The sequence below is a fragment of the Ailuropoda melanoleuca genome, chromosome 7 (genome assembly GCF_002007445.2).
Source record: "Ailuropoda melanoleuca isolate Jingjing chromosome 7, ASM200744v2, whole genome shotgun sequence".
NCBI lineage: Eukaryota > Metazoa > Chordata > Mammalia > Carnivora > Ursidae > Ailuropoda > Ailuropoda melanoleuca.
The window spans coordinates 33,816,946-33,837,266 of record NC_048224.1 but is presented as its reverse complement, the minus strand read 5'-3'; the positions used below and the strand labels follow the sequence as shown (position 1 = coordinate 33,837,266).

The 20,321-nt window shown below is 43.5% G+C and overlaps 1 protein-coding gene across 1 annotated transcript in view; it reads left to right on the top strand.

Annotated features, from left to right (window-relative positions):
- The window catches only part of ABCA1 (ATP binding cassette subfamily A member 1), a 141,227-nt gene that overhangs the window by 48,029 nt on the left and 72,877 nt on the right, over window positions 1-20,321 (top strand). Inside the window, exons 6-7 of the mRNA XM_034665569.1 lie at window positions 8,792-8,913; window positions 11,121-11,297. Of these exons, the coding sequence (XP_034521460.1) occupies window positions 8,792-8,913; window positions 11,121-11,297 (299 nt within the window). The remainder of the gene's footprint in view (window positions 1-8,791; window positions 8,914-11,120; window positions 11,298-20,321) is intronic.

The window sequence follows — 20,321 nt, the reverse complement described above, 5'->3', positions numbered from 1 at the left end:
TTTCTCAAGGCCCGTCTAAAAGAACATCCTGTGACTCACAGCCATTTCTCCTTTCCTGCCTGAACCCCTTCATTCCATTCGGACAGCCACCGAAGTTGAGGCTGCAGCCCCAAACTTTGTTTTCTGTCCTTGTGGGCCCCCTGTGAGTCATCTTTTGGGGAGATCTGATGACATATGTGTCAACATTATATCATCAGACTGGAAATTTCTTGAAATCTTTGCATGTTTGCAATTCACGTTCTGCATGCACTTGTTGACAGGTCTGATCTCTAGGGCCTGGGCTTCATATTTTGAAACCTTTACAACCTACCGTGAGGAAGTTTTCCTAGACCTGTCAGGGCTGGGCTGTGTCCCGGAGCCCAGGCTGCTGGTTTCCATCCAGGGTAGGGGTCTGGCCCCAGCTAGGCTGTAATCAGGTAGATGCAGTACTGCACTGCTATGTTGAAATATTACTTGAACTAAATTGAATCAAAGGTCAACTTTACCCAGACAAGAATAGAAAACACAATTACACTCAATTACAGGACAGCATGTACTCCACAACAGCAGACTGCCTTTAAAAACTTGGATTGTTAACATCAAGAACAGAGTTTCATGTGTCTTGCTTTTCCAGTATAAGATTTATTTACCCCGTGGGTGCAAAGAGCAATTTTGGGAGTCCAGTGTGTTTTTAGTTGAAAGCCTCCCATTTCTTGCCCTCTCATCACTGTTGCCTTGAGGCACAAAAGACAATCTTGGAGTGACACTTCCTCCAATAGATGAAGTTGCACCAAGTAATGATGCTCTTTTACATTTTGATATGTTATTACATTGAAGGCTTACAGTGGCGTTGGCAGGTTGGTATTATTTCCATTTTATTGACAAGGAAACTGAGGCTCAAAAGGAATATGTCTGTTACCTAAGGTCACAGAAAAAAGCCGTAATTTGAATCTGGGTCTGTTTGACCCCAAGGCTTAGCATCTTTCCACCACCATGCTGCCATGTTGCCTTATTCCAATACCAGGAAGCATGGGTGGCATCATCCATCTTTTGATGCCAAAAATGTGATGAAGAGATTTTAAAGAGTGAAGTGATTCATTGAATTCCCCATAAAGTAGAAGGAGCCAAAGCTTTTTTAGCCAGAGCTGATTGAATTCAAATTTACCACTTGCTTGCTTTGTGACCTTGAGCTGGGTATTAACGCCTCTGGGTCTATTTCCATATTTGAAAAATGGGACTATGACATTTCTTGTAAGCTTGTTTTACGCCTTCTAGAAAAAGAATACATATAATGAGTCTGATGCTCTGTAAATGCTAATCACCTTCCAATGTGCACAAATGACTACTTTGTCCCTATCTTGATAATTTTATTCCTTTTGAAAGTAAGGGAAAGCTAAGTTATTTATCCATTATATATATTAACAGTTATTCCTTAGTTTAGCCCTGGAAAGGATCCCTTCTCACACCCTACCCCATCTTAAACTCATCTTCCTTTCTTCTCCCATGTTCCCTAGACCTCTCATTGTCCTGGGGCTAATTCTCATCCCATGCTGCCTGGTGTTAGGAGTGTCTAGTTGCATTTTCAGTCAGAGACTAGCTCATCAGTGAGGATTGATGCCTCCAACTCTCTTCTTTCTTCCCTGCTCTTTTTCTCTCCACCCTTTCTCTTTGATTCAGTCTTTCCTGTTCCTGGACTCTGTGCTTCATACTTTTGGCCTCTTTCCTTCTCTTTGTTCTTTGCCTTTTCCAGGCATCTTCTCCCACCTTCCCACCTCCCTGGTCTTCACAAAGCGTTCTCCATGCATAGTGCTTTCAGCTCTTTCCTTGCTTTGTCTAATGCTAGCTCCTCATCTCTTCCTCTCTTTCTCTTCAGGTCCAGAATTCATGTGGGCCAACGTGATCTCTGTTACCTTACACCTCATGTTACCTTCATTTCCTGCCGGGCTTCCAAAACCAGCCCGACTTCCCATCACCCTCACTGCATCAGGAGTGCTCCTGGCCAGTGTGAACCCATCACCCTTTCCCCCTGGGGCTGCTGTCTCCACTTGTTCTTTGGGGACCTGGTTGCCGTTCAGGTTCTTATCAGCTGATGTTAGTCCTCATTCCAGGGGCTCCCATCAGCCCACCTTGCCTACTTCTCAGTAAGACATAGGTCAGCTACTGCTCTCTCCACCCCCTGATTTTAATGATGACTGTTTGTGGAGTTGCATACAGGGCTGGAGGCTAACAGGTCTGTCCACCTGATCCTTTCTCCATCTCCTCTTGGCAAGGACAGGGATTATGTCTTCACAGAGCATCTCTTTTGTTACAGGCTCCTGCCTTCAAGAAGCACTGAGAAATATTGCTCCTTTGAACCACAGTACTAGTGTTTCGGGTTCAGTAGCCATTTTGTAGTTTGTTGAATTAATGCAAGTTAACCCTACATGTAAAATACTTTAAGGAATATGTGTGTTGTAAGCTTAGAGTATTCCCATTAGTCTCAGGAGAAGACTCCAGCTTCCCTGGTACTTGCTGAAAAGGGTTCAGGGAGCATAACCCTAAATATTCCGGTTTCTCTTGGGACCCCTTCACATAATTGTCATACATGACTTTATCAACATTTGTTTTGAACTTGTTTAAATAACCCAGGCTCCTAGTAATGGTAAACCTCCCTTTCTAGAAAAATGGAAGCTCAGAGAGCTTAAGTGACCTCTCCAAGGCCACATGACTGGAAGATTCTGGATATGAGGTTTGAAGCAGGTTAACCAGAGTCCAGAACCTGAGACTGTCCAGGTATGCCTAGGGATCCCCTCAGCAAGCCCTCACTGTAATGAAGAAATCTCCTGGGTTGGGGGGCCCGAGCCCAGAAGCACAGCAGAGAAGTTCTGAGGCTGTGTACATCCCAAGCTCCCGGCCTTCTCTCACCTGCCCTAACGGGTCACCCAGGGAGCAGCCACTCACCTTGCCTCACTCCTCTTCCCAGAGCCCCAGAATTCCCAGAGAAGCCCTGATCTTCCCAGAGAGGAGGGTCCACCCATCTCAAGGAAGCTGGGGGTAGCTATCCTTGGAGAAGAGAGTAGAGCCCCAACATCAGGAAAGAAAGAAAAATCCTAACAACAAAAAAGCACCTGAGTGTGTTTGTTAACAGCCTTTTCCTAGTGGAGAAATGTTTTAAGGTTTTGTTTGCACGGCCAGACAAGCTTAGGCTGAGGAAAGCCGCGAGTTAGAATCCGGCCTGGTCCCCAACAGGCTGTTGCCCATATGACAGGGCGACGGCTGGGAGACCCTCCTGGGGTCCCTTTCAGAAGACTCTCTGGGCCTTGGAAGCCTACGTGCTCCCTTTCTACGCGTCTTTTTTTTTTTTTTTTTTTTTTCCCTTTGCCTCCTCCCCCCACTTCTCAAGCAGCTGATTGCTGTGGTTCCTTTTCATGTTGAACAAAAGAGACTACAGGGATCTTGAAACTGGAGCTGGGGACTGGAGGGTACTGACCTACAGTAACCCCAGCCGGCTCTGCGGAGGGCTTCCCTCCTCCGCCTTCCTGCCGGCCCTCCCTCCTCTCCGCCGCCCCTCCGGCTCCTTCCCGCTCCTCAGCTGCGCTCCGCGGGAGAGGAGCAGAAGCGGCGCTAAGTGGCCGGAAAGCCTCTCGCAGGGTGCGGGGCCTCGCCCCTGGCTGCTGTGGAAGTGTTTCCTTAGCTTGGTCAGAGGCCTGGCCCAGGGGATTGGCAAGAAACCGAGGAATCTGCCCTGTTCTTCCGCAGCCCACAAACACACGTTTCATGTGTTTTGTTCTTTAGACTCCAAGATCCTGAATTGGTGTTTTGTTGTTTTGTTTTGTTTCTTCTTTCCTTTGCCCTACCTTTCTACATCCAAAGCAAAGCGCTTGGGAACTGGAGAGGCCACCGCTTGCTCCTCCAGGCGCCACCGAGGAGGCTGAGTTGCGTGGGTGGTGTATTTTGGTCCTTATTGGAGAGATCGCGGCAGGAGAGCTCTCTTGGCCTTTTGCTGGATAGTGACTCCGAGTCTTCTCTGTGGGCAGCAGGACCCACGTTGAATTTAGCGACCAGTCCAGCTCCGTCGTGACCGTGCTCTCTGACAAGCATGCACACCCTTTCAGTTACCTGTGTGAACTGTTGAGGCTCCTGAGCTCTTTCCCTCTGAAAGAGTACTTTCCCATTCTTGATCTTGGTTTTCACAACTGGTGAATGGTGTTAGCTCCATTTTACATCTGAGGAAACTGAGGCCCAGAGAGATTAAGAAAAGAGGAGAAAAGCAGGGTTCATGGCTCCATACTTAGGAAAGAGCAAAGCTAGGACTTGAATTCGGGTCTCTGGTGCCTCTCTGTGCCAGGCACTGCTGTGCTTTGAAATGACAAAGTCCTAGCCCTCAAGGCTCACTTTTTTTTTTTTTTAAGATTTATTTATTTATTTTAGAGAGAGAGAGAATGAGCAGGGGGAGCAGAGGGAGAGAGACAATCTCAAGCAGACTCCACAGTGAGCACGGAGCCCGACACTGGGCTCAATCTCATGACCTTGAGATCATGATCTGAGTCGAAACCAAAGTCAGATGCTTAACCGACTGAGCCACCCATGCGCCCCTCAAGGCGCTTCTATTCTGGCAAGAAAGATATGTGCCCAGACACCTGTAGCTCCGTATGTGGCTGAGGGAAACACAGGAGGCTATTAGAGCACAAAGGACAGCCCCCTAACCCAGCTTGAGGGTGGGAAAGTCAGGGCAGGCTTCCTGGAGGAGATGACTCATGGGCCAAGTCATAGACAAAAAGAGTAGGAATTAGCTAGGCCAAAAGGAAGAAGGGCTGTTTCAGACATCTGACTTTCTCCATATTCTTGGGTTCTCTACTCATTTTCCTGCCAGCTACATAAAGGAGAAAATGGAGACCAGAGGTACAAAGCCACCCCACCCTAGGCTCCCACTATACTCCTTTCTCCTCCTTCTCCCATTCTACTCCCCAGATCTTAGGTTTTGAGGAATTTTCTCTATGTTTATCTGCTTGTTGATTTATTCATTGAAAAACATTTATGAGCACCTAGTATGCACACAGCGCTACGACTACAGGGTATCCTGGCCCTGACATGATGAGAGATCTCCCCAGCTACAACTTCAAGAGAATTTTGGCCCTCTGTCCTTTTCCAGAATTTGGCTTCAGCCTGACTTCCCCTGACCCCCACCCCCACCAAGCCTCATCTTGGTCACTTGCATGTCTTCCTCATTCCTCCTTCTGCTTCATTGACGTGTTTCTTCATCTCCCTTATCAGCCTTGAAAGTTCCTTGAGGGCAAGAACTGTGTCCTTATCTACTCGCTACACTTCACTTTGGTACATTGGTAAAGTTAAGTGAAAGAAACCCTTTTCAATAATCACAAAATTATTACCATTTATTGAAAATATACCATGACCTAGTTGTTCACTATTCATGCTTTACCGATGACTGTCTCCAATCTTCCTATCTTGGAAAGGTGGTGATACTGTTATTCTTACCTCTTAGATGAGAAAAGTTGGTCTCAGGAAAGCAAAATGCATTTCTCAAAGCCGCAGTCAGTAAATAGCAGAGTCAGGCATCAAAGTTAGGTTTTTCTGGCCCCACATCCCTGATCTTTGGACCACTCCACTGTTTCTCAAACTCAGCTACAGTCACCTGGGGAGTTGTAGAAAATTCCGATACCTGGGTGTCAGCTCTGAAAGTTCCGATTATATGTTGGGTGTTGTACCCTGGGCATTGGGGTGGTTGTAACACTACCTATTCGAGTGTAATCAGAGCCAAGGTTGAGAACCAGTGCAACGCCCCACATTGCCTTTCTTTGTCCATGCTGGCTGTAGCTGTTGGGTGGTACGTGAATCGAGGTCCATATGTGTGGTACACCTGTGACCAGAATGGGCTTCTTTGTAGCCAGGGATTTTTAGCCCGCCCTGCTGCTCCCCCACCCGGCGACCTCACCACCCTGTGCACGTGCACTGCCAAGGGTTGTTGACTATTGAGTCGGCCTCTTGGTCCTTCTGTCTCATCTGGGGGATTCACTGATAGGCGGTTTGAGTTTGATCACATCCAGCTGCTCTCATCCTCAGAGCCTGCTGACATAACAGAAGAGCCTTGTAAATACCAAGCCTACTTGCTGATCTCAAGAGTGTTGCTTATGACCTCGACCCATTGCAAATGCATCCTGGCTCAGCCTCCCACGCTTTAGCAATCATGCTCCGGAGCGAGGAGGCTGTTGTGAAGTTCCCTAGCAAGTGTGCACGTTCGTCTCTGGCTTTTCACACTTGGGAGGCATTTGTGGTGCATGTGGTCAAGGAGGGTCAACTCATGCGTGTATTCTGTTCTATCCGGGGCTCAGGGATGTCTTTATTTCACTCCTTATTTTACAAAGCAAGGCAGTGGAGACACAGCTTGGGTGAAATGTCCTGGCGAATAAATGGATACAGAACCTAGGTTTTCTGACCCCTCCTTATGGTGTTTTTCCCATTGTTCCACAGTGGTCAGTGTCTGGCTTTTCATGCCAGGCTTCGATTGAAGCCACTAGCTTTCCTACCTTCCTTCTTGGAAGCTATGGTTGGGGTAAACACCTGGATGTTACTTTGTATCCCTGGGAATATAATATAGGGATCCTGTTTACACCTGGGATGTAGCCTAGGAATTGTCCTGATATCTCTGGGCCCTTCTTGGCCCTACTCAACTAAAAGAAAATCTGTGATACTGCTGAGATACTTCTCGAATCTTCCCAGCCCTAATCTCACCTCCTAGTATTTATGATCGAGCCATCATTCTTTGTAATGACCAGTAATTCTTTACCAGGCTTTGATCTGGGCACAGGGATACAGAGATAAAACACATATTTTGGGGGCACCTGGCTGGCTCAGTTGGTAGAGCAGGTGGCTTTTGATCTCGGGGTTGTGAGTTCAAGACCCATGTTGGTTGTAGACCTTGCTTAAAAAACCCTGCCCACACACATATTCTGTATCCCAGGGGCATAGTTTAGTGGAGATAATATGCAAATAAAAAAAGATTCCTTAAAGTATGGTCTCTAGACTCCCTGCATTAGTACTAGAAATACTTATTAAAATACAGATTCTTAGGCTCCACTCTCCATTCACTATTTCAGAATCTCTGGGAATTGGGCCCAAGAAACTGCATTTCAGTGTGCTCCCTAAGTGCATCTTAGGTGCTCTGAGGTTTGGCAACTGTGGGAGTGAGCCCTGCAGTAAGAGTATAGTGTGATGTATGACGGGGAGCACCGGGCTGGTGTGTTCGTCTGCAGGAGGACCTCTTCTGAGTAGGGACACTAACTGGGCAAGGAACAGCTTCTTGAAGGTGTCATGAGGAATAACGGGGTGTTAGTATGTTAGGTGTAACCAACAGTCATCTCTCAGAGATGTGAATCCTGCTTAATTTATCCTTTCTATAGCTCTAAATTATGCAAGTCTGCTTAGGAACATACCTGGATCAGGCAGCAATGATGAGAGTCTGGTTGGGTGTTTGTGTCTTCCGTCTGCTTTATCTCTGCACATGACCCCCCTTCACTTCCAGGATTAATTCCTGTCCTCTCTTTAAGCCTCACACTGTAGCCCCATTTCGGATCAAACCTGTATTTCCTGTCAGTTAAATGATTGGGTTTGCAAGGTTTACCCCCTAGAGGTCTGTTAGTGCCTGGGCCTGTGGGCTGTAGTCTGCAAATGAGAATTGCCTAGTCATGTGGTCATGGTGAGCTGGTTTTCTCTTTATTGAAAGAAATTGGGTTATTAAGAGGGTGGGGCAGAAGGAGAAGTGGACAGTCAAATGAAATAGGGCAGGGAAAACGGTAGCATTTCAGAGTTAGGGGGCCCCCACCCAACATCTGGTCAGAAATATGTCATTTTAGAGATAAAGAAGCTGAGGTCAGAAAGATGATATGAAATGCCCCAATGACACCACGAGGCACAATCTCCAACTCTGGGGACTAAAATTCTGGACTTCTGGCCAGTGCTTTTTCTGCTTCACTGCACTGGAATGTACCTGGAGGGTTTATTATTAAAGGGGTTCTTTATGAAACCCTGCAGCAATCCAGTCATTTAGTAGGGCTGATTTTTAAATATATGCTTGTGTTTCTTTAAAGTCTAGCAGATCTGGGTTTTGGAGCTCTGTATCATGTGTTCCACAGTTGGAATTAAAATGAGATCACATCTGTGAGAGTCCTTTGATATGCGTAATGCTCAATGGTTCTCAAAGTGTGGGGGCCCAGGCCAGCCCCATCTGCATCACCTGGGAGCTCCTTGGAAATGTGAATTCTCTGGCCTCATCCCAGGCTGGCTGAATCAGAAACTGTGGGGTTGGAGACTGGAGATTGGTTTTAACAAGCCTTCAGGTGATTCTGTTGTCCACTCAAGTTTGAGAACCACTGTTCTGCATCAAGAGGAGATCAGCCTCCCAGGGCTTGTGGGACTAAGGCTTTAAATACCGCCGATTTTTAGCCGAGGTGGCATTTGAGAGACAGGAGTATTGGGGTTAGGTTCACAAATCTCAGACGGGATGGGCGAGATTACTTAAAAGGTTTGGCTTTTTCCTTGAAAACAAGGAGAGGCTGTGTGAATGTGTCGTACTGTTTGAGTCTAGGAGCACACTTGGAGTTTAGTTCTATATATCTACAGAAAGCATTCTTTTCATCTCTCCTGTAAGGCAAAGCTCCCTGAAAATCATTTCTCCGTATGCTTCAGCCAGAAGCCTGTGATTATCAATTGGTTTAAAACGAGGCCATCAGTATTAAGATGTTTTTCTCCACCTCTCATCATGCTTTTTTTTTTTTTTTAACTTATCAAATGAAAATAAAATACTATTTCTCTGCAGGCTTGAAGCTTCAGGATTTCCTAGTGGACAATGAAACCTTCTCTGAATTCCTGACCTACAACCTTTCTCTGCCAAGGCTTACTGTGGACAAAATGCTGGGTGCCAGTGTCAGTCTCCACAAGGTAAGCTGCGATGTTCAGCTTCCTTGGTGGGGCTGATGGCAGTTACGTTGTTTAAGAGTGTCTGGAAAGAAATGAATAAACCCCTGTCTTGGTAATGGTGCTGAAGGAGGTTATTAGCTCAAATTCAGCTTTACCCATTTTTACTTCTCTGATTAGGTTGGCATTGCCAAATCATCCAGAGAGTGGAATGTGCAACCTGGCGTCGTGGGCCAGCTGGTTGAAATAAAATCGATTTCCTGCCTGTCAACTGGCATTTGTTGATAACTTCCCCCCAAAAGGGGGGGGGATGAATTTAAGTTAAGATGAATTAAACATTTTTAAAAATTTTTCACAGTTCTGAGACCATAACTACAGTTGAGGATTATTGAACAGAGCAGCTGTCCATAAAATCTAAGACAGGAGATGTTAAAAACCTAATGCCTTCCTTTAAAGATGGATAAAAAGAATATATAAGGAGAAAATGGCTTTTTTCCCCTTAATTTGTAAAACCAGGAAGTAATATTCGTGTTTATATAGAATTTTAATCTTAGATTCTTAGAAAACTTCCTTTGGCATTATTAGATATCATAGAGCTCCTGTGCAGCGAGTAGCAGACCTGGGTTGCATGGTTATCAGTTTTTCAGAGAAGCTTCCCAAATTTATTCTTTGACAGAAAGGGGCCCTGCTTCTTTACCCTGTCTCATCTACACACTAGCTTATCTTTACACTAAGCAGAAGTAGTGGAAATGTTTATGCCTGAAAATAAGATCTTTGCTTTACATGATGTAGAATTTTTAAAATTAGAAAAATGTGCTTACCACTTGCCCTTATGAAACTAGGAAAATATGCTTTGTGTTTACCAGTTGTATGGTTGGGAGATGGGCCAAAGGCAGCAAGCTTATGAAAACAGTTGCATTTAGCACAATTTCCATTCCCCCCTGCCAATTTCGTATCTGTCGCATCAGATCAGTTGAAAATAAGGGGCATCCTAAGTGTGGAGGTGGTCCTTGCACGGTATTCAGGCCTCTCCATAGTCAGTGCTCTTAAACACAGATACTGAAGGTAGGCTGACAGCAAGGACTACTTGGTGAAAGGAGTAAAACGGAAGTGTACTTGTGTTTGGTAGTAGGTAAAAACTTCATGGAAACCATGGCAGGTTGAATGCTCTGCACTGTTAGAAAGCTACATAGGCCCGGAGAGGCTTTTGGTCCATCACTGACACTAGGTTGTACTACAAGCAGGTCAAGCTGCACTAATTTAAACTAACAGGGAGAGGTAATAATGGGATAATACACAATCTGCATTATCCATTCATTCCACAAATACCTACTGTCGATAATGTTTCAGCATTATGGACACAATGTGAGCAAAATAGCAAGCCCCTCCTCTTACTGAATTTGCTGTCTAACGGACAGTAAGGACCCTGTATGAAGAAGTACAGTTTATTGAAGCCCAGAAAAGTTATTTAAGAAAACAAAATATGGCCAAGGAAAGGCTCTTTAGGGGGTCTCTTATAATGAATGTACAAGAATGACTTAGAGTTGGCCTTCAATGAGGCCTTTTCCAAATAGGCTTGGCTTTCTGTTACTCTTCTCGGGGGCAAATAAAATGAAGAGTCCAAATTCTGAAATTGCTTCAACATAGTTTTTTGCATCTGTGAAATAGCTATACCTGTAAGTAAATAGTATGAATGCTTTTTTTTCATAATTCAGCCCAGCCGCAGTTTAACATATCATATGTTCCAAAATAATGAGCATTGTTTTTCTCTAATAAAATAATAAAAATGGTTTCAGGAGTTTAGACTNGTTTTGCATCTGTGAAATAGCTATACCTGTAAGTAAATAGTATGAATGCTTTTTTTTTCATAATTCAGCCCAGCCGCAGTTTAACATTTCATATGTTCCAAAATAATGAGCATTGTTTTTCTCTAATAAAATAATAAAAATGGTTTCAGGAGTTTAGACTTTCAATTCCTATTTCCTGAATCATGTGTCCCACTTTTGAGAATAAGAGTTGGACTAAGGATTTCCCTTCACAAGGAAAAGAGTGTGGGAGACAATGAGTCAAACACAACATTCAGACTATGTTTCCTGTCGGATTGTGCCTTGATACATTCCAAAGGTCGGTGAAGAGCTCTGATGCATTGGACTGTGCAGAGCTGTATTGACCCAGCTTTGCATCTTTGTAACCCAGTTTTGCTTGTCTCTCTTTCCATAAAATGCTTCCAGGTATTTTTGCAAGGGTACCAGTTACATTTGACCAATCTGTGCAGTGGATCAAAATTAGAAGAGGTGATTCAACTTGGTGAACAAGAAGTTTCCAAGCTTTGCAGCTTGCCAAGGGAGAAATTGGATTCAGCAGAGCAAGTGCTTCATTCCAACATGGACATCCTGAAACCGATCCTGGTGAGTGGGCTTGCTGTGTGGAGAAGCTTCAAGCACTCATGCTTTTGAAATGTGAACACTTTCCCTGGACAACATAATTTTTTGTTTTGTAGAAACATAGGGCTGGCTGGGAGTTTGAGAGGTAATTTAGCTCAGTTGTATCCTGTTCTTTCAAACCTTTGGTCTTTTTCCCAAAAGGTAAAAGGGGGAAGAATGAGTTGGGTATGGCTCTGAATCTAAGCCTCAGGTCTTTTGTGCCTATTTCAGAGAAGGCCCGTTTTTTTGTGGTTTTGTTTTGTTTTTATTTTTGTTTTATTGTCAACATTTGAGATTATTAGAGTTCATTTGGAGAAGGGGTTCCCCAGATTAAAAACAAAGTCTCAAAATCATTGACAGGAAGATGGATATTCATTCTTGAAAACATCTCAGCAAGGAGACACTGTAAATTGTGACAGTGGGAAAACCTTGGAATTGGATGGGCGCACACACAATAATTAGATTAATCCATGACAAAGTGCATTCACAGAAAAAAAAATTGCAACAAAGCCTGATTAGCCTAGGAATCAGTAGTTCAGAGAAGTGGTCCCAGAGTATACACATTCATTCTTAAAGAATACAGATGAACCTGGGCATTTTGGTCATCAGAGGGTTGGGTATAGTTCCAGAACAGGTGTATGTCTTTGTATTTTCTGAGAGCTCTGGTGACTACCTCTCCAACAACAGCATTTAGCATCCGGTGTTCTGGTCTCCTCCCCAGATAGCACTCTGATTTGTCAGTAGATCCTGTTAAAACCAGGGAAAGAACCTTGGAAGAAGGATGTGCCTGGAAAGAGACATTCCTCATTATAATAAAAAGATACAGAATCTTCTGGGACTTTGTGCAGCATAATTTCTTTCTAGAGAGATCCTTTATCCCAGGGGTAGAAAGAAGGTCCAGTTTCTGGACGCTGTGCCTGGATCACACCCTAGAAAGTGATCTTGGAAACATCTCCTGCGGTTTATACACTAGTGACCATCAAGAAGTTCCTGTATCCTTGACTCTGTGATGGTGCAGCTTCTGCCTGAGATAAAGGTAGTAGGAAAACTGCGAGTTCTTGGGATTTTCTGTGGCAGGGTTGATGGTAAACCAGTCAGTATAAAGGGCATAGGCCTAATGCTTAAGATCTGTTTTTGTTTTATTCCAGAAGTAGTATTTTCTATTTCAGTTAAAAAAAATACTAAGTTGCTTTGTTCAGTGGTCTGTAATTCTATTGGTTAATGTTTCCATAGTATAATTTCAAATAAGATATATATTTCTAAGTGGCGATGATGTTTGCAGTTTCAGAAAACTGGTCCAAGTGGCTGCCTAAGCTCATTTGTGTAGACATATGCAGCCTCTTGGCACCTTTTGGGTTGTGTGATATAGAGGGCCAAAGGTTATTAGAAATGTGAGACCATTTCCTTGTACAGTTTTAGCCATTTTGCTCTAGTTCACCACAAGAGAGAAATGTTCACCCTTTCAGCCAGAATGATGCAAATTTTGGAAATATGGGTGCTTTTAGAAGACATAATAATTTACATTGGTGCCCATTCATTGTTTCATTTCTGTTTAATGATCAAACACTTATTGTGTGCATGACCCGGAAAATCCGTCAACTCCCATAATGTCTGAATTGCCCTCCAAGTAGAATGACAGTGTAGCTTTCATGACCTGACAGTCGGCAGTTTAGGTTTCAACCTGATGATCATCCCTCCCTGGTTGGGGGGGTTAGCATGATAGGGTACATGGAAATGCACCATCAGAACTGTCAGCTACATCACAGCCCATCCTGTTGTTGTGGTTGTGCCTTGCAGATCAGTTGGTTCACGACAGGGATTAAGGTGGCTACCATCTGCTTTTTGCACATTTCTTAGGCACAGAGAGCATCTCAGGTTCTGCTCCTGCCTATCAGCTGTTGCTGAGAGCTCTCTCTGCATAAAGTCAGAAAATGGGGCTTTTGAATTAGAGTATGGTGAGTGGTCAAGATTGTTCTGTGTAGAGGTGATTTTGAAGGATACCTCTGGGATGAAATGACCTCCAAACATTTTGCTATGTGACTTTTACTGATTGAGTTAAACAGGGCCTTAATCGGAGCACTGGGATTGATATTTGATTTACATTAAGCAGCCTGTTACTCCTGCCACTTGGTTGACATTTCAACATTTTCGATGTAGATGAATGTGACATGCAGCATCGTTGGCACTGGGCAGTGAGTCACACTGAGAAACACAACAGGAACAGCAACCAGGTGCCGGGGCAGCGTCGTGGGGAGAGAAACTGGGGTGTCAATATGTTTCTGTCCCTGAAGTGGATTTTCAGGAAAGACATGTTTTGAAGCATTTCTCCTTTTTTTGGGGGGGGGTGTGGTTAGTGTGGTTTGTTTTCTGTTTTTCAGCCAAGAGTATTCTCTTTCTCCTGTGCTGCCTCTGTCTTCTGATGACCTCTGGACAACAGTGTTTTGACTACACGGGGGAAAGTGTGGCAGAGGGGAAGGGCCATGGGCTTGGTGTCAGCTGCGTCTGGGTTCAAACATTGCGTCAGCAGTTTTACCAGCTGTGTGACCTTGGATAACTTTAGTGTGAGTCAGCCTCAGTTTCTTCTTCTTTTACATTCAGATAATATACTTTACCTTTGTGATTATTGGTCATGCATATGAAGAGTGCGACCAGGGGCCTGGCATACATTAGGGGTTCAATATGTAGAGGTCAGTCATCGATAGAAATATTTTCACACTGAAAGCAATTGCTGGCAAGATGGAAATTTTCTTCTGTGTTAGGAATCGGTGATTCCAAGCAAAGTAGTCCCGAAGAATATTTCAGTGAAAAATTTTATTCTTTGCCTAGATGTTGTCAAGGCTTCTTACCCTGTAGTTTCTTATGTATGTGTACACCTCAATTATTTATACCTTGCATGAAAATTAATACTGACATCAGAATGTTACTGCATTCTTAAAGTTCTTCAGGATTAATAGTGGTTTCCATTAGGCATTCTCCTTTTAATTTAAAAACATATTCATTTATTGAACTATGTTAAATTTATTTTGTGTCAGGTATGTTCTGGGAGCTGGACTCAACGGAGATCCTCACAAAGATGGCTTCTGAGGAGTACAAGGATAGGTTGATACATGAAATATTATCTCCAGGTTAAATGCATTTATGAAGGGAGACTTATGATCATAGTATTTGTAATGTTGACAGAACAGCCTCTAGGAGGGGATCATGGCTGTCTAGCAGTGACTTCTTTTGTCTCACTGCTCAGAAAGGTGGATTTGCCTGTTCCATTTCGCTGGCAGGTGAACTTTCCTTTGCCTTCCCTGCAGGTCCTTCTTGAAGCTGCGTCCACCTTTCCCAGACAGAGGAGAAGTCTTTATGGGGGCCTCTCTCTGCTGTCCTTCAATAACCTCCGATCTGTTTGGGACTGTGAGAAGGAGCCGTAACAGTGGACTAGCAAATTCTGGCCAGAGGGATTTGTTTGCTTCTGTTGTCAAGGTCCTTGCCAATAGTGTTGGTTTCTTATTGCTGCTGTAACAAATTACCACACACTTGGCAGCTTAGAACAACATGAATTTATTATCTCATAATCCTATAGGCCAGAAGTCTGGGCGCAGTGTGTTTCCCCTGGGTCTACTCCTTAGAGTCTCACGAGACTGAAATCAGAGGCTTTATAGCACTGTATTCCTTTTTAGAGGCTCTGAGGATACATCTTCTTCTGAGCTCATTCAGGTTGTTAACTGAATTTAGTTCCTTGCAGTTGTAGAACCGATGTCCCTGTTTCCTACCTGGATGTCAGCTGGAGGCCGCTTTTTGCTACTAGAGGCTACTGGCATTCCTTCTCATGATTTTCATGTGGCCCCTCTCCAGCAACACTGGGTCGAGACCCTCTCATGCTTTAAATTTCTCTTGTCTTTTCCTTCTGCCATATCTCTCTGCTTTTAGCCAGAGAAAGTTCTCTGCCTTTATGGGCTCATGTGATTAGATTGGACTTATCTAGATAATCTAGGATCATCTCCCTATTTGAAGGTTTAAAACTTTAATGCTATCTGTAAAGTACATTTTATCATGTGATCTAACATATTCAGGTGCCAGGGACTAGGATGTGGACTGCTTTGGGGAAGGCACTCATCCTGCCACATATGTTTTTTAACTGAAGGTATATTCCATTATGTCTTTGAAATGTTTCCTCAGTGCTCCTGGATTTTAATTAGTCCCTCTTCAGCTCTGTACATTTTCTTGTCCATATTCTGAGAGTGACTCCAACCCATAATAAACACTACCCACTAGGATTTTTAATGCACAAGCCAAAGACAGCAGTGACTTTGGGAAGTAGAACATCTCTGAACAAGACATGAGACATTCATCAACAAACTAACAAAGATTTACCGTATGTTGGGGCGCCTGGGTGGCACAGCGGTTAAGCGTCTGCCTTCGGCTCAGGGCGTGATCCCGGCGTTATGGGATCAAGCCCCACATCAGGCTCTTCTGCTATGAGCCTGCTTCTTCCTCTCCCACTCCCCCTGCTTGTGTTCCCTCTCTCACTAGCTGTCTCTATCTCTGTTGAATAAATAAATAAAATCTTTAAAAAAAAAAAAAAGATTTACCGTATGTCTGCTTTGTACCAGTACTGATCTAAGGTGCTAGAGCTTCAGCCATGATCAGGGGAGACAAGCGCACACGCAGCTTTCATTCTAGTGGGCACTGGGGACCAACTTTCAGGCGAGATTGGGAATTTGAGGAATTCTTCACAGGTTCTGCGTTTGTAGAGTGAGGGATGTCCTTCCCTCCCAGTTTCACTGATGAGTCCCTCGCAGCTCCCTGACACCAATCTTTGCCAGCATGGGACGCTGTAAGCCTGGAAAGAATGTGGGCTTAGCTAGGCTTGGGTTCTAGTCTTGGCTCACTGTCCTCGCGGTGATGCAAAACTGGTGTCTGATCCTTGAGGTGGAGCAAACGGTGTCTGATTCTTGAGTTAGGAAGGACAGGCATACGGGCTTATCTTCATTTTAGTAACAACTTGAGGACTGCACAGCCATGTGGTTAGATTGTTTTGACCTCTGATGATACCTTTACCCTAAAAGGGAAAGTTCTGTTTCTGTGAAACAAAGAGCTCTGTTCACATGTCTTCTGATGCATGCAGCATATTCTTGCAAAGGCAGAACTCAGCTTATGGGACAAAGGAGGTAAAGTGAGTGGTGCCCTGAGGTCCCCAGAAGACCAGTGATCTCACAGCTGGGCTCTATGTAGATTGAAGGAACAGAAAGAGGAGGAGGAAACAAAGTCATTCTTGTCTTGCAAGCTCTTTATTTAGCATCTTCTTGATCCTTAGACAAAGGCTTAGAATACAGAAGGGCTTGGCTCATTCCTTTTTAGGGCTACATACTTCAGCTTATCTCATGCAGCCCTTAAAGCATTTGTGCGAATTTTTTTGCAGGAGAAAATAGTTGCTTTTCTCTTCCTGCATAAAATTCAGACATTTGTGTTAAGTATCAGATTTTGTTTGGTGTTGTTTGATTGTTTCCTACCTATTTACAGCATATGTTTTCATCTGGCAGTCCACTGCAATCCTTATAATTTGGTAAGTGGTAGAATGACACTCCTCATGGCTTTACTCTTAAGACTGTGTGTTTAGGGGCACCTGGGTGGCTCAGTTGGTTAAGTGTCTGGGGTCCTGGGATGGAGCCCTGTGTTGGTATCCCTGCTCAGCAGGGAGTCTGCTTCTCCCTCTCCCTCTGCAGCTCCCTCTGCTCGTGCTCTCTCATTCTCTTTCTGTCAAATAAATTTTTTTAAAAAATCTTAAAAAACAAGAAGACTGTTTAGTTAATTCCTATCAGAAAAGGGGAGCACACAACTGGAGATAAACTGGTGAATTAAACAGAGTGTTAATTTGACTTACTCCATCTGTACAGACCTTTCTGTCTCAGACTAGTTCTTCCTTGAATAGTGCTGCTGTTTCTTAAATTAAGGTTAGGTTTGATTTTGGTCCTGCATTATGTGGTAGTGTATATATTAAACTGTGTTTAGAAATAGCAAAAAAGTTGGGGCACTTGGGTGGTGCAGTCGGTTAGGCCTCCAACTCTTGGCGCAGGTCATGATCTCAGGGTCTTGAGATTGAGCCCTGTATTGGGCTCCACACTCAGCGTGGAGCCTGCTCAGGGTTCTGTCTCCCTCCCCCTCTGCCTCTGTTCCCTGCACACTCTCGCTGTCTCTCAAATAAATCAATAAATCTATAAATCTTTTTTAAAAAAGAAATAGCAAAAAAGTATTTTAATTGCATTAAACACATCAAATTTAAAAGTTACTATTGTTGAATCATTTTTAAAAGATCAGTACCTCCCTCAGACATGAGTTTTACAGTTCCTTACTTCGGTAAGAAATACTAAAATATTCCTCAAAGGAAAACTTCATTGTCATGTGAATCGTTGGAAAGAGGTAAGATGTCTTCTGGGTGGCAGTAGTCTTTGTACCTGGTATGTGGCTTACTTATTTTCACTTTGAGCTAAAACATAAAATCTTAGCCCTGAGTTGGATTTTCTGAATATGGGCAAAGTGAAGTAGAGATTTTTAGCTTACTTTGAGATTAAGGGAAGTTTGAAATGCCCTAATGAACACATTGTAACATGTATTCACAGGGGAGGAAATAAAATTGTGCATTATGTTGAAAATCCTATTCAAATATATATGCATCCACATTGTTTAGCAGTAGAGTCCCTAAAGAATTTGGATGGGGATAAGATTTTTGTAAATTGAAAAGAGTTTCCAATTACACTTAATTTCACAGATGGTCTGTCTTCTGTTTCACTTTGACTTTGGCTTCTCAATGCATTGGTAATCTCTCCCAGTCTTTATTTTATATAGTGATCGCCTATAAACAAACACTTACATTAAATTAATTCATTCAGCAAATATTGATCCCTGATCTGTGCCATGTGCTGGGCTAGGGGGGCAGTGGCAAGCAAGGTACAGCTTTCTTTGTTTCCCTGCTGGTGGGCAATGGATGGGACGGACCAGGNCACTTACATTAAATTAATTCATTCAGCAAATATTGATCCCTGATCTGTGCCATGTGCTGGGCTAGGGGGGGCAGTGGCAAGCAAGGTACAGCTTTCTTTGTTTCCCTGCTGGTGGGCAATGGATGGGACGGACCAGGAAAGGAGCAGATGCAGTCTCTGCTGGGTATTGTGTAGGCCTAACCCACACTAACCCAGTCTTTTAGGATCAGGAAAGAAGCATCTGTTAAGATGGGACCTAAAGAATAAAGTTTAGTCAAGTAAAGAGCAGGGAGAAGAATGTTCCAGGACCTGGCTTGTGTATGGGGTCCAGAATGGGAAGAAAAACGAAGGTGGTATTTAGGGGAACCACACGTGATTGAGTGGTTCAGAGTGGAGCAGATGTAGCTATGGGGAGTTTGATGGGAGAAGGAACAGTAAGACAGGATGCTGTGGAGCTGACCACAGGTTAGCAGAGGCAAGCGTTCAGGAGCTGTGTTAGGTCATTGGGCCTCATCCTTTAGAGCAAGGGAACCCACTGAAAGGCTCCAGAGGGTGAGTGACTTGATGAGGTGAATTTGAATGACCTTTGAAGCAGGGCTCACACCACTTCATCTCTTGCCCCTTCTGGGGTGCTTCTCTTTTGCTTTTGGTCTTTCTTCCACACACATTTATTGGGCACCTAATTATTCTGTGCCAGAGACTATGTTGGACGCTGAGTTAAAATAAAACACCAGCTCAGAAATTAAAGTCAAATTGACTTGGCTAGGTTACTGCCTTTTTAATTTTCAGTCTTTTACAATTTAGTTAAGCTAGTAGGATAGAAAGAGTATAATGAAATCATCTGTTAGACCCAAAAAAGATGGGCACAATAGCCTTTGTCATTCTAGGGCCAGCGCTCCAGAATGTCATGCTTTTAGGCAATGTTGCCATGTTGTGGTTAACACACTTTGCAGAAATGGTGGGAGCCTTTTGGGTAATATAATATGCATTTGTCTGTTCTTCCTGTAATGATATTACAGTATTTAGTTATAATCTAAAAATATCAAATAATACATGAATTCTGGTTAGCTTAACATAGGTCATGTAGCCCCTCACTAAAGGTTTTATCTTCACTCTTTTTCCCTCTTTCTTCATACAAGAAAATCACTTGCCTCCTGTGGTCAATGGGGGACCCATGTGAGTTCATAGCCGGGAATGTTTTGTTTAGGAAAAATAATAGTAGGAATTCCGAACTATACATTGTTCATCGGAACTCTTTGGAAATACTAGCTTGCAAGCTTTGTGTTCCTTTGTTAAATATTAGCAGGAGACCACATTTAATAGTGGGTGCAGGCACGTGGTTCTCAGACCTCATTTTGTGGCCCAGTTTCAGGTCAAGGAACTTTCAGATTGGATACTCCTGCCCACTCTACTTCCTTTCCTCCTTTCTCCCTCTTTTAGCTTAGTTAAAAAGTATGAACTAGTGAAAACTTAGAAAAAGGCAGAGCCTAATACAAAGACCACCCTTACCATCGTCTGTCATTTACCTTGCTTGCTTCCGATTCTTTTCAAGAGATAAAACATTATGGGGATTGTCGATGCCACCTATGTATTCCCATCTCTTTCCCTCAGAGACAGATACTACCCTGGAGTTGCATGCTTTTCTGCTTTATACCATATAGATGTATTTGCATTCTGTTAATAACAATATACCCTATTGGTTTGTAGGTGTTCACATCGTATAAATGTGTATATTGATCTGCACCTTGTCTTTTTCACTCCACATTATCTTGTCGAGATTCATCAGTACCAATAACATGTAGCATCTGATTCATTTTAACTGCTACATGGTATTTCCTTTATATACTAAAATTTTAAAAAATCTGTTCTTCCTGTCTTTGGCTTATTTTTTCCACATTGTTTATGGTGTCTATTGGTGCATAGTTTTCTACTTTTGAAAGTTGAAGCCATTTTTTCCACCTTGGTTCGGACTTTTTATATTTTGAAGGCCTTCCCCTACCCCAAGTTCATAAAGACATCTTCTCCTACATATTTGAAACTT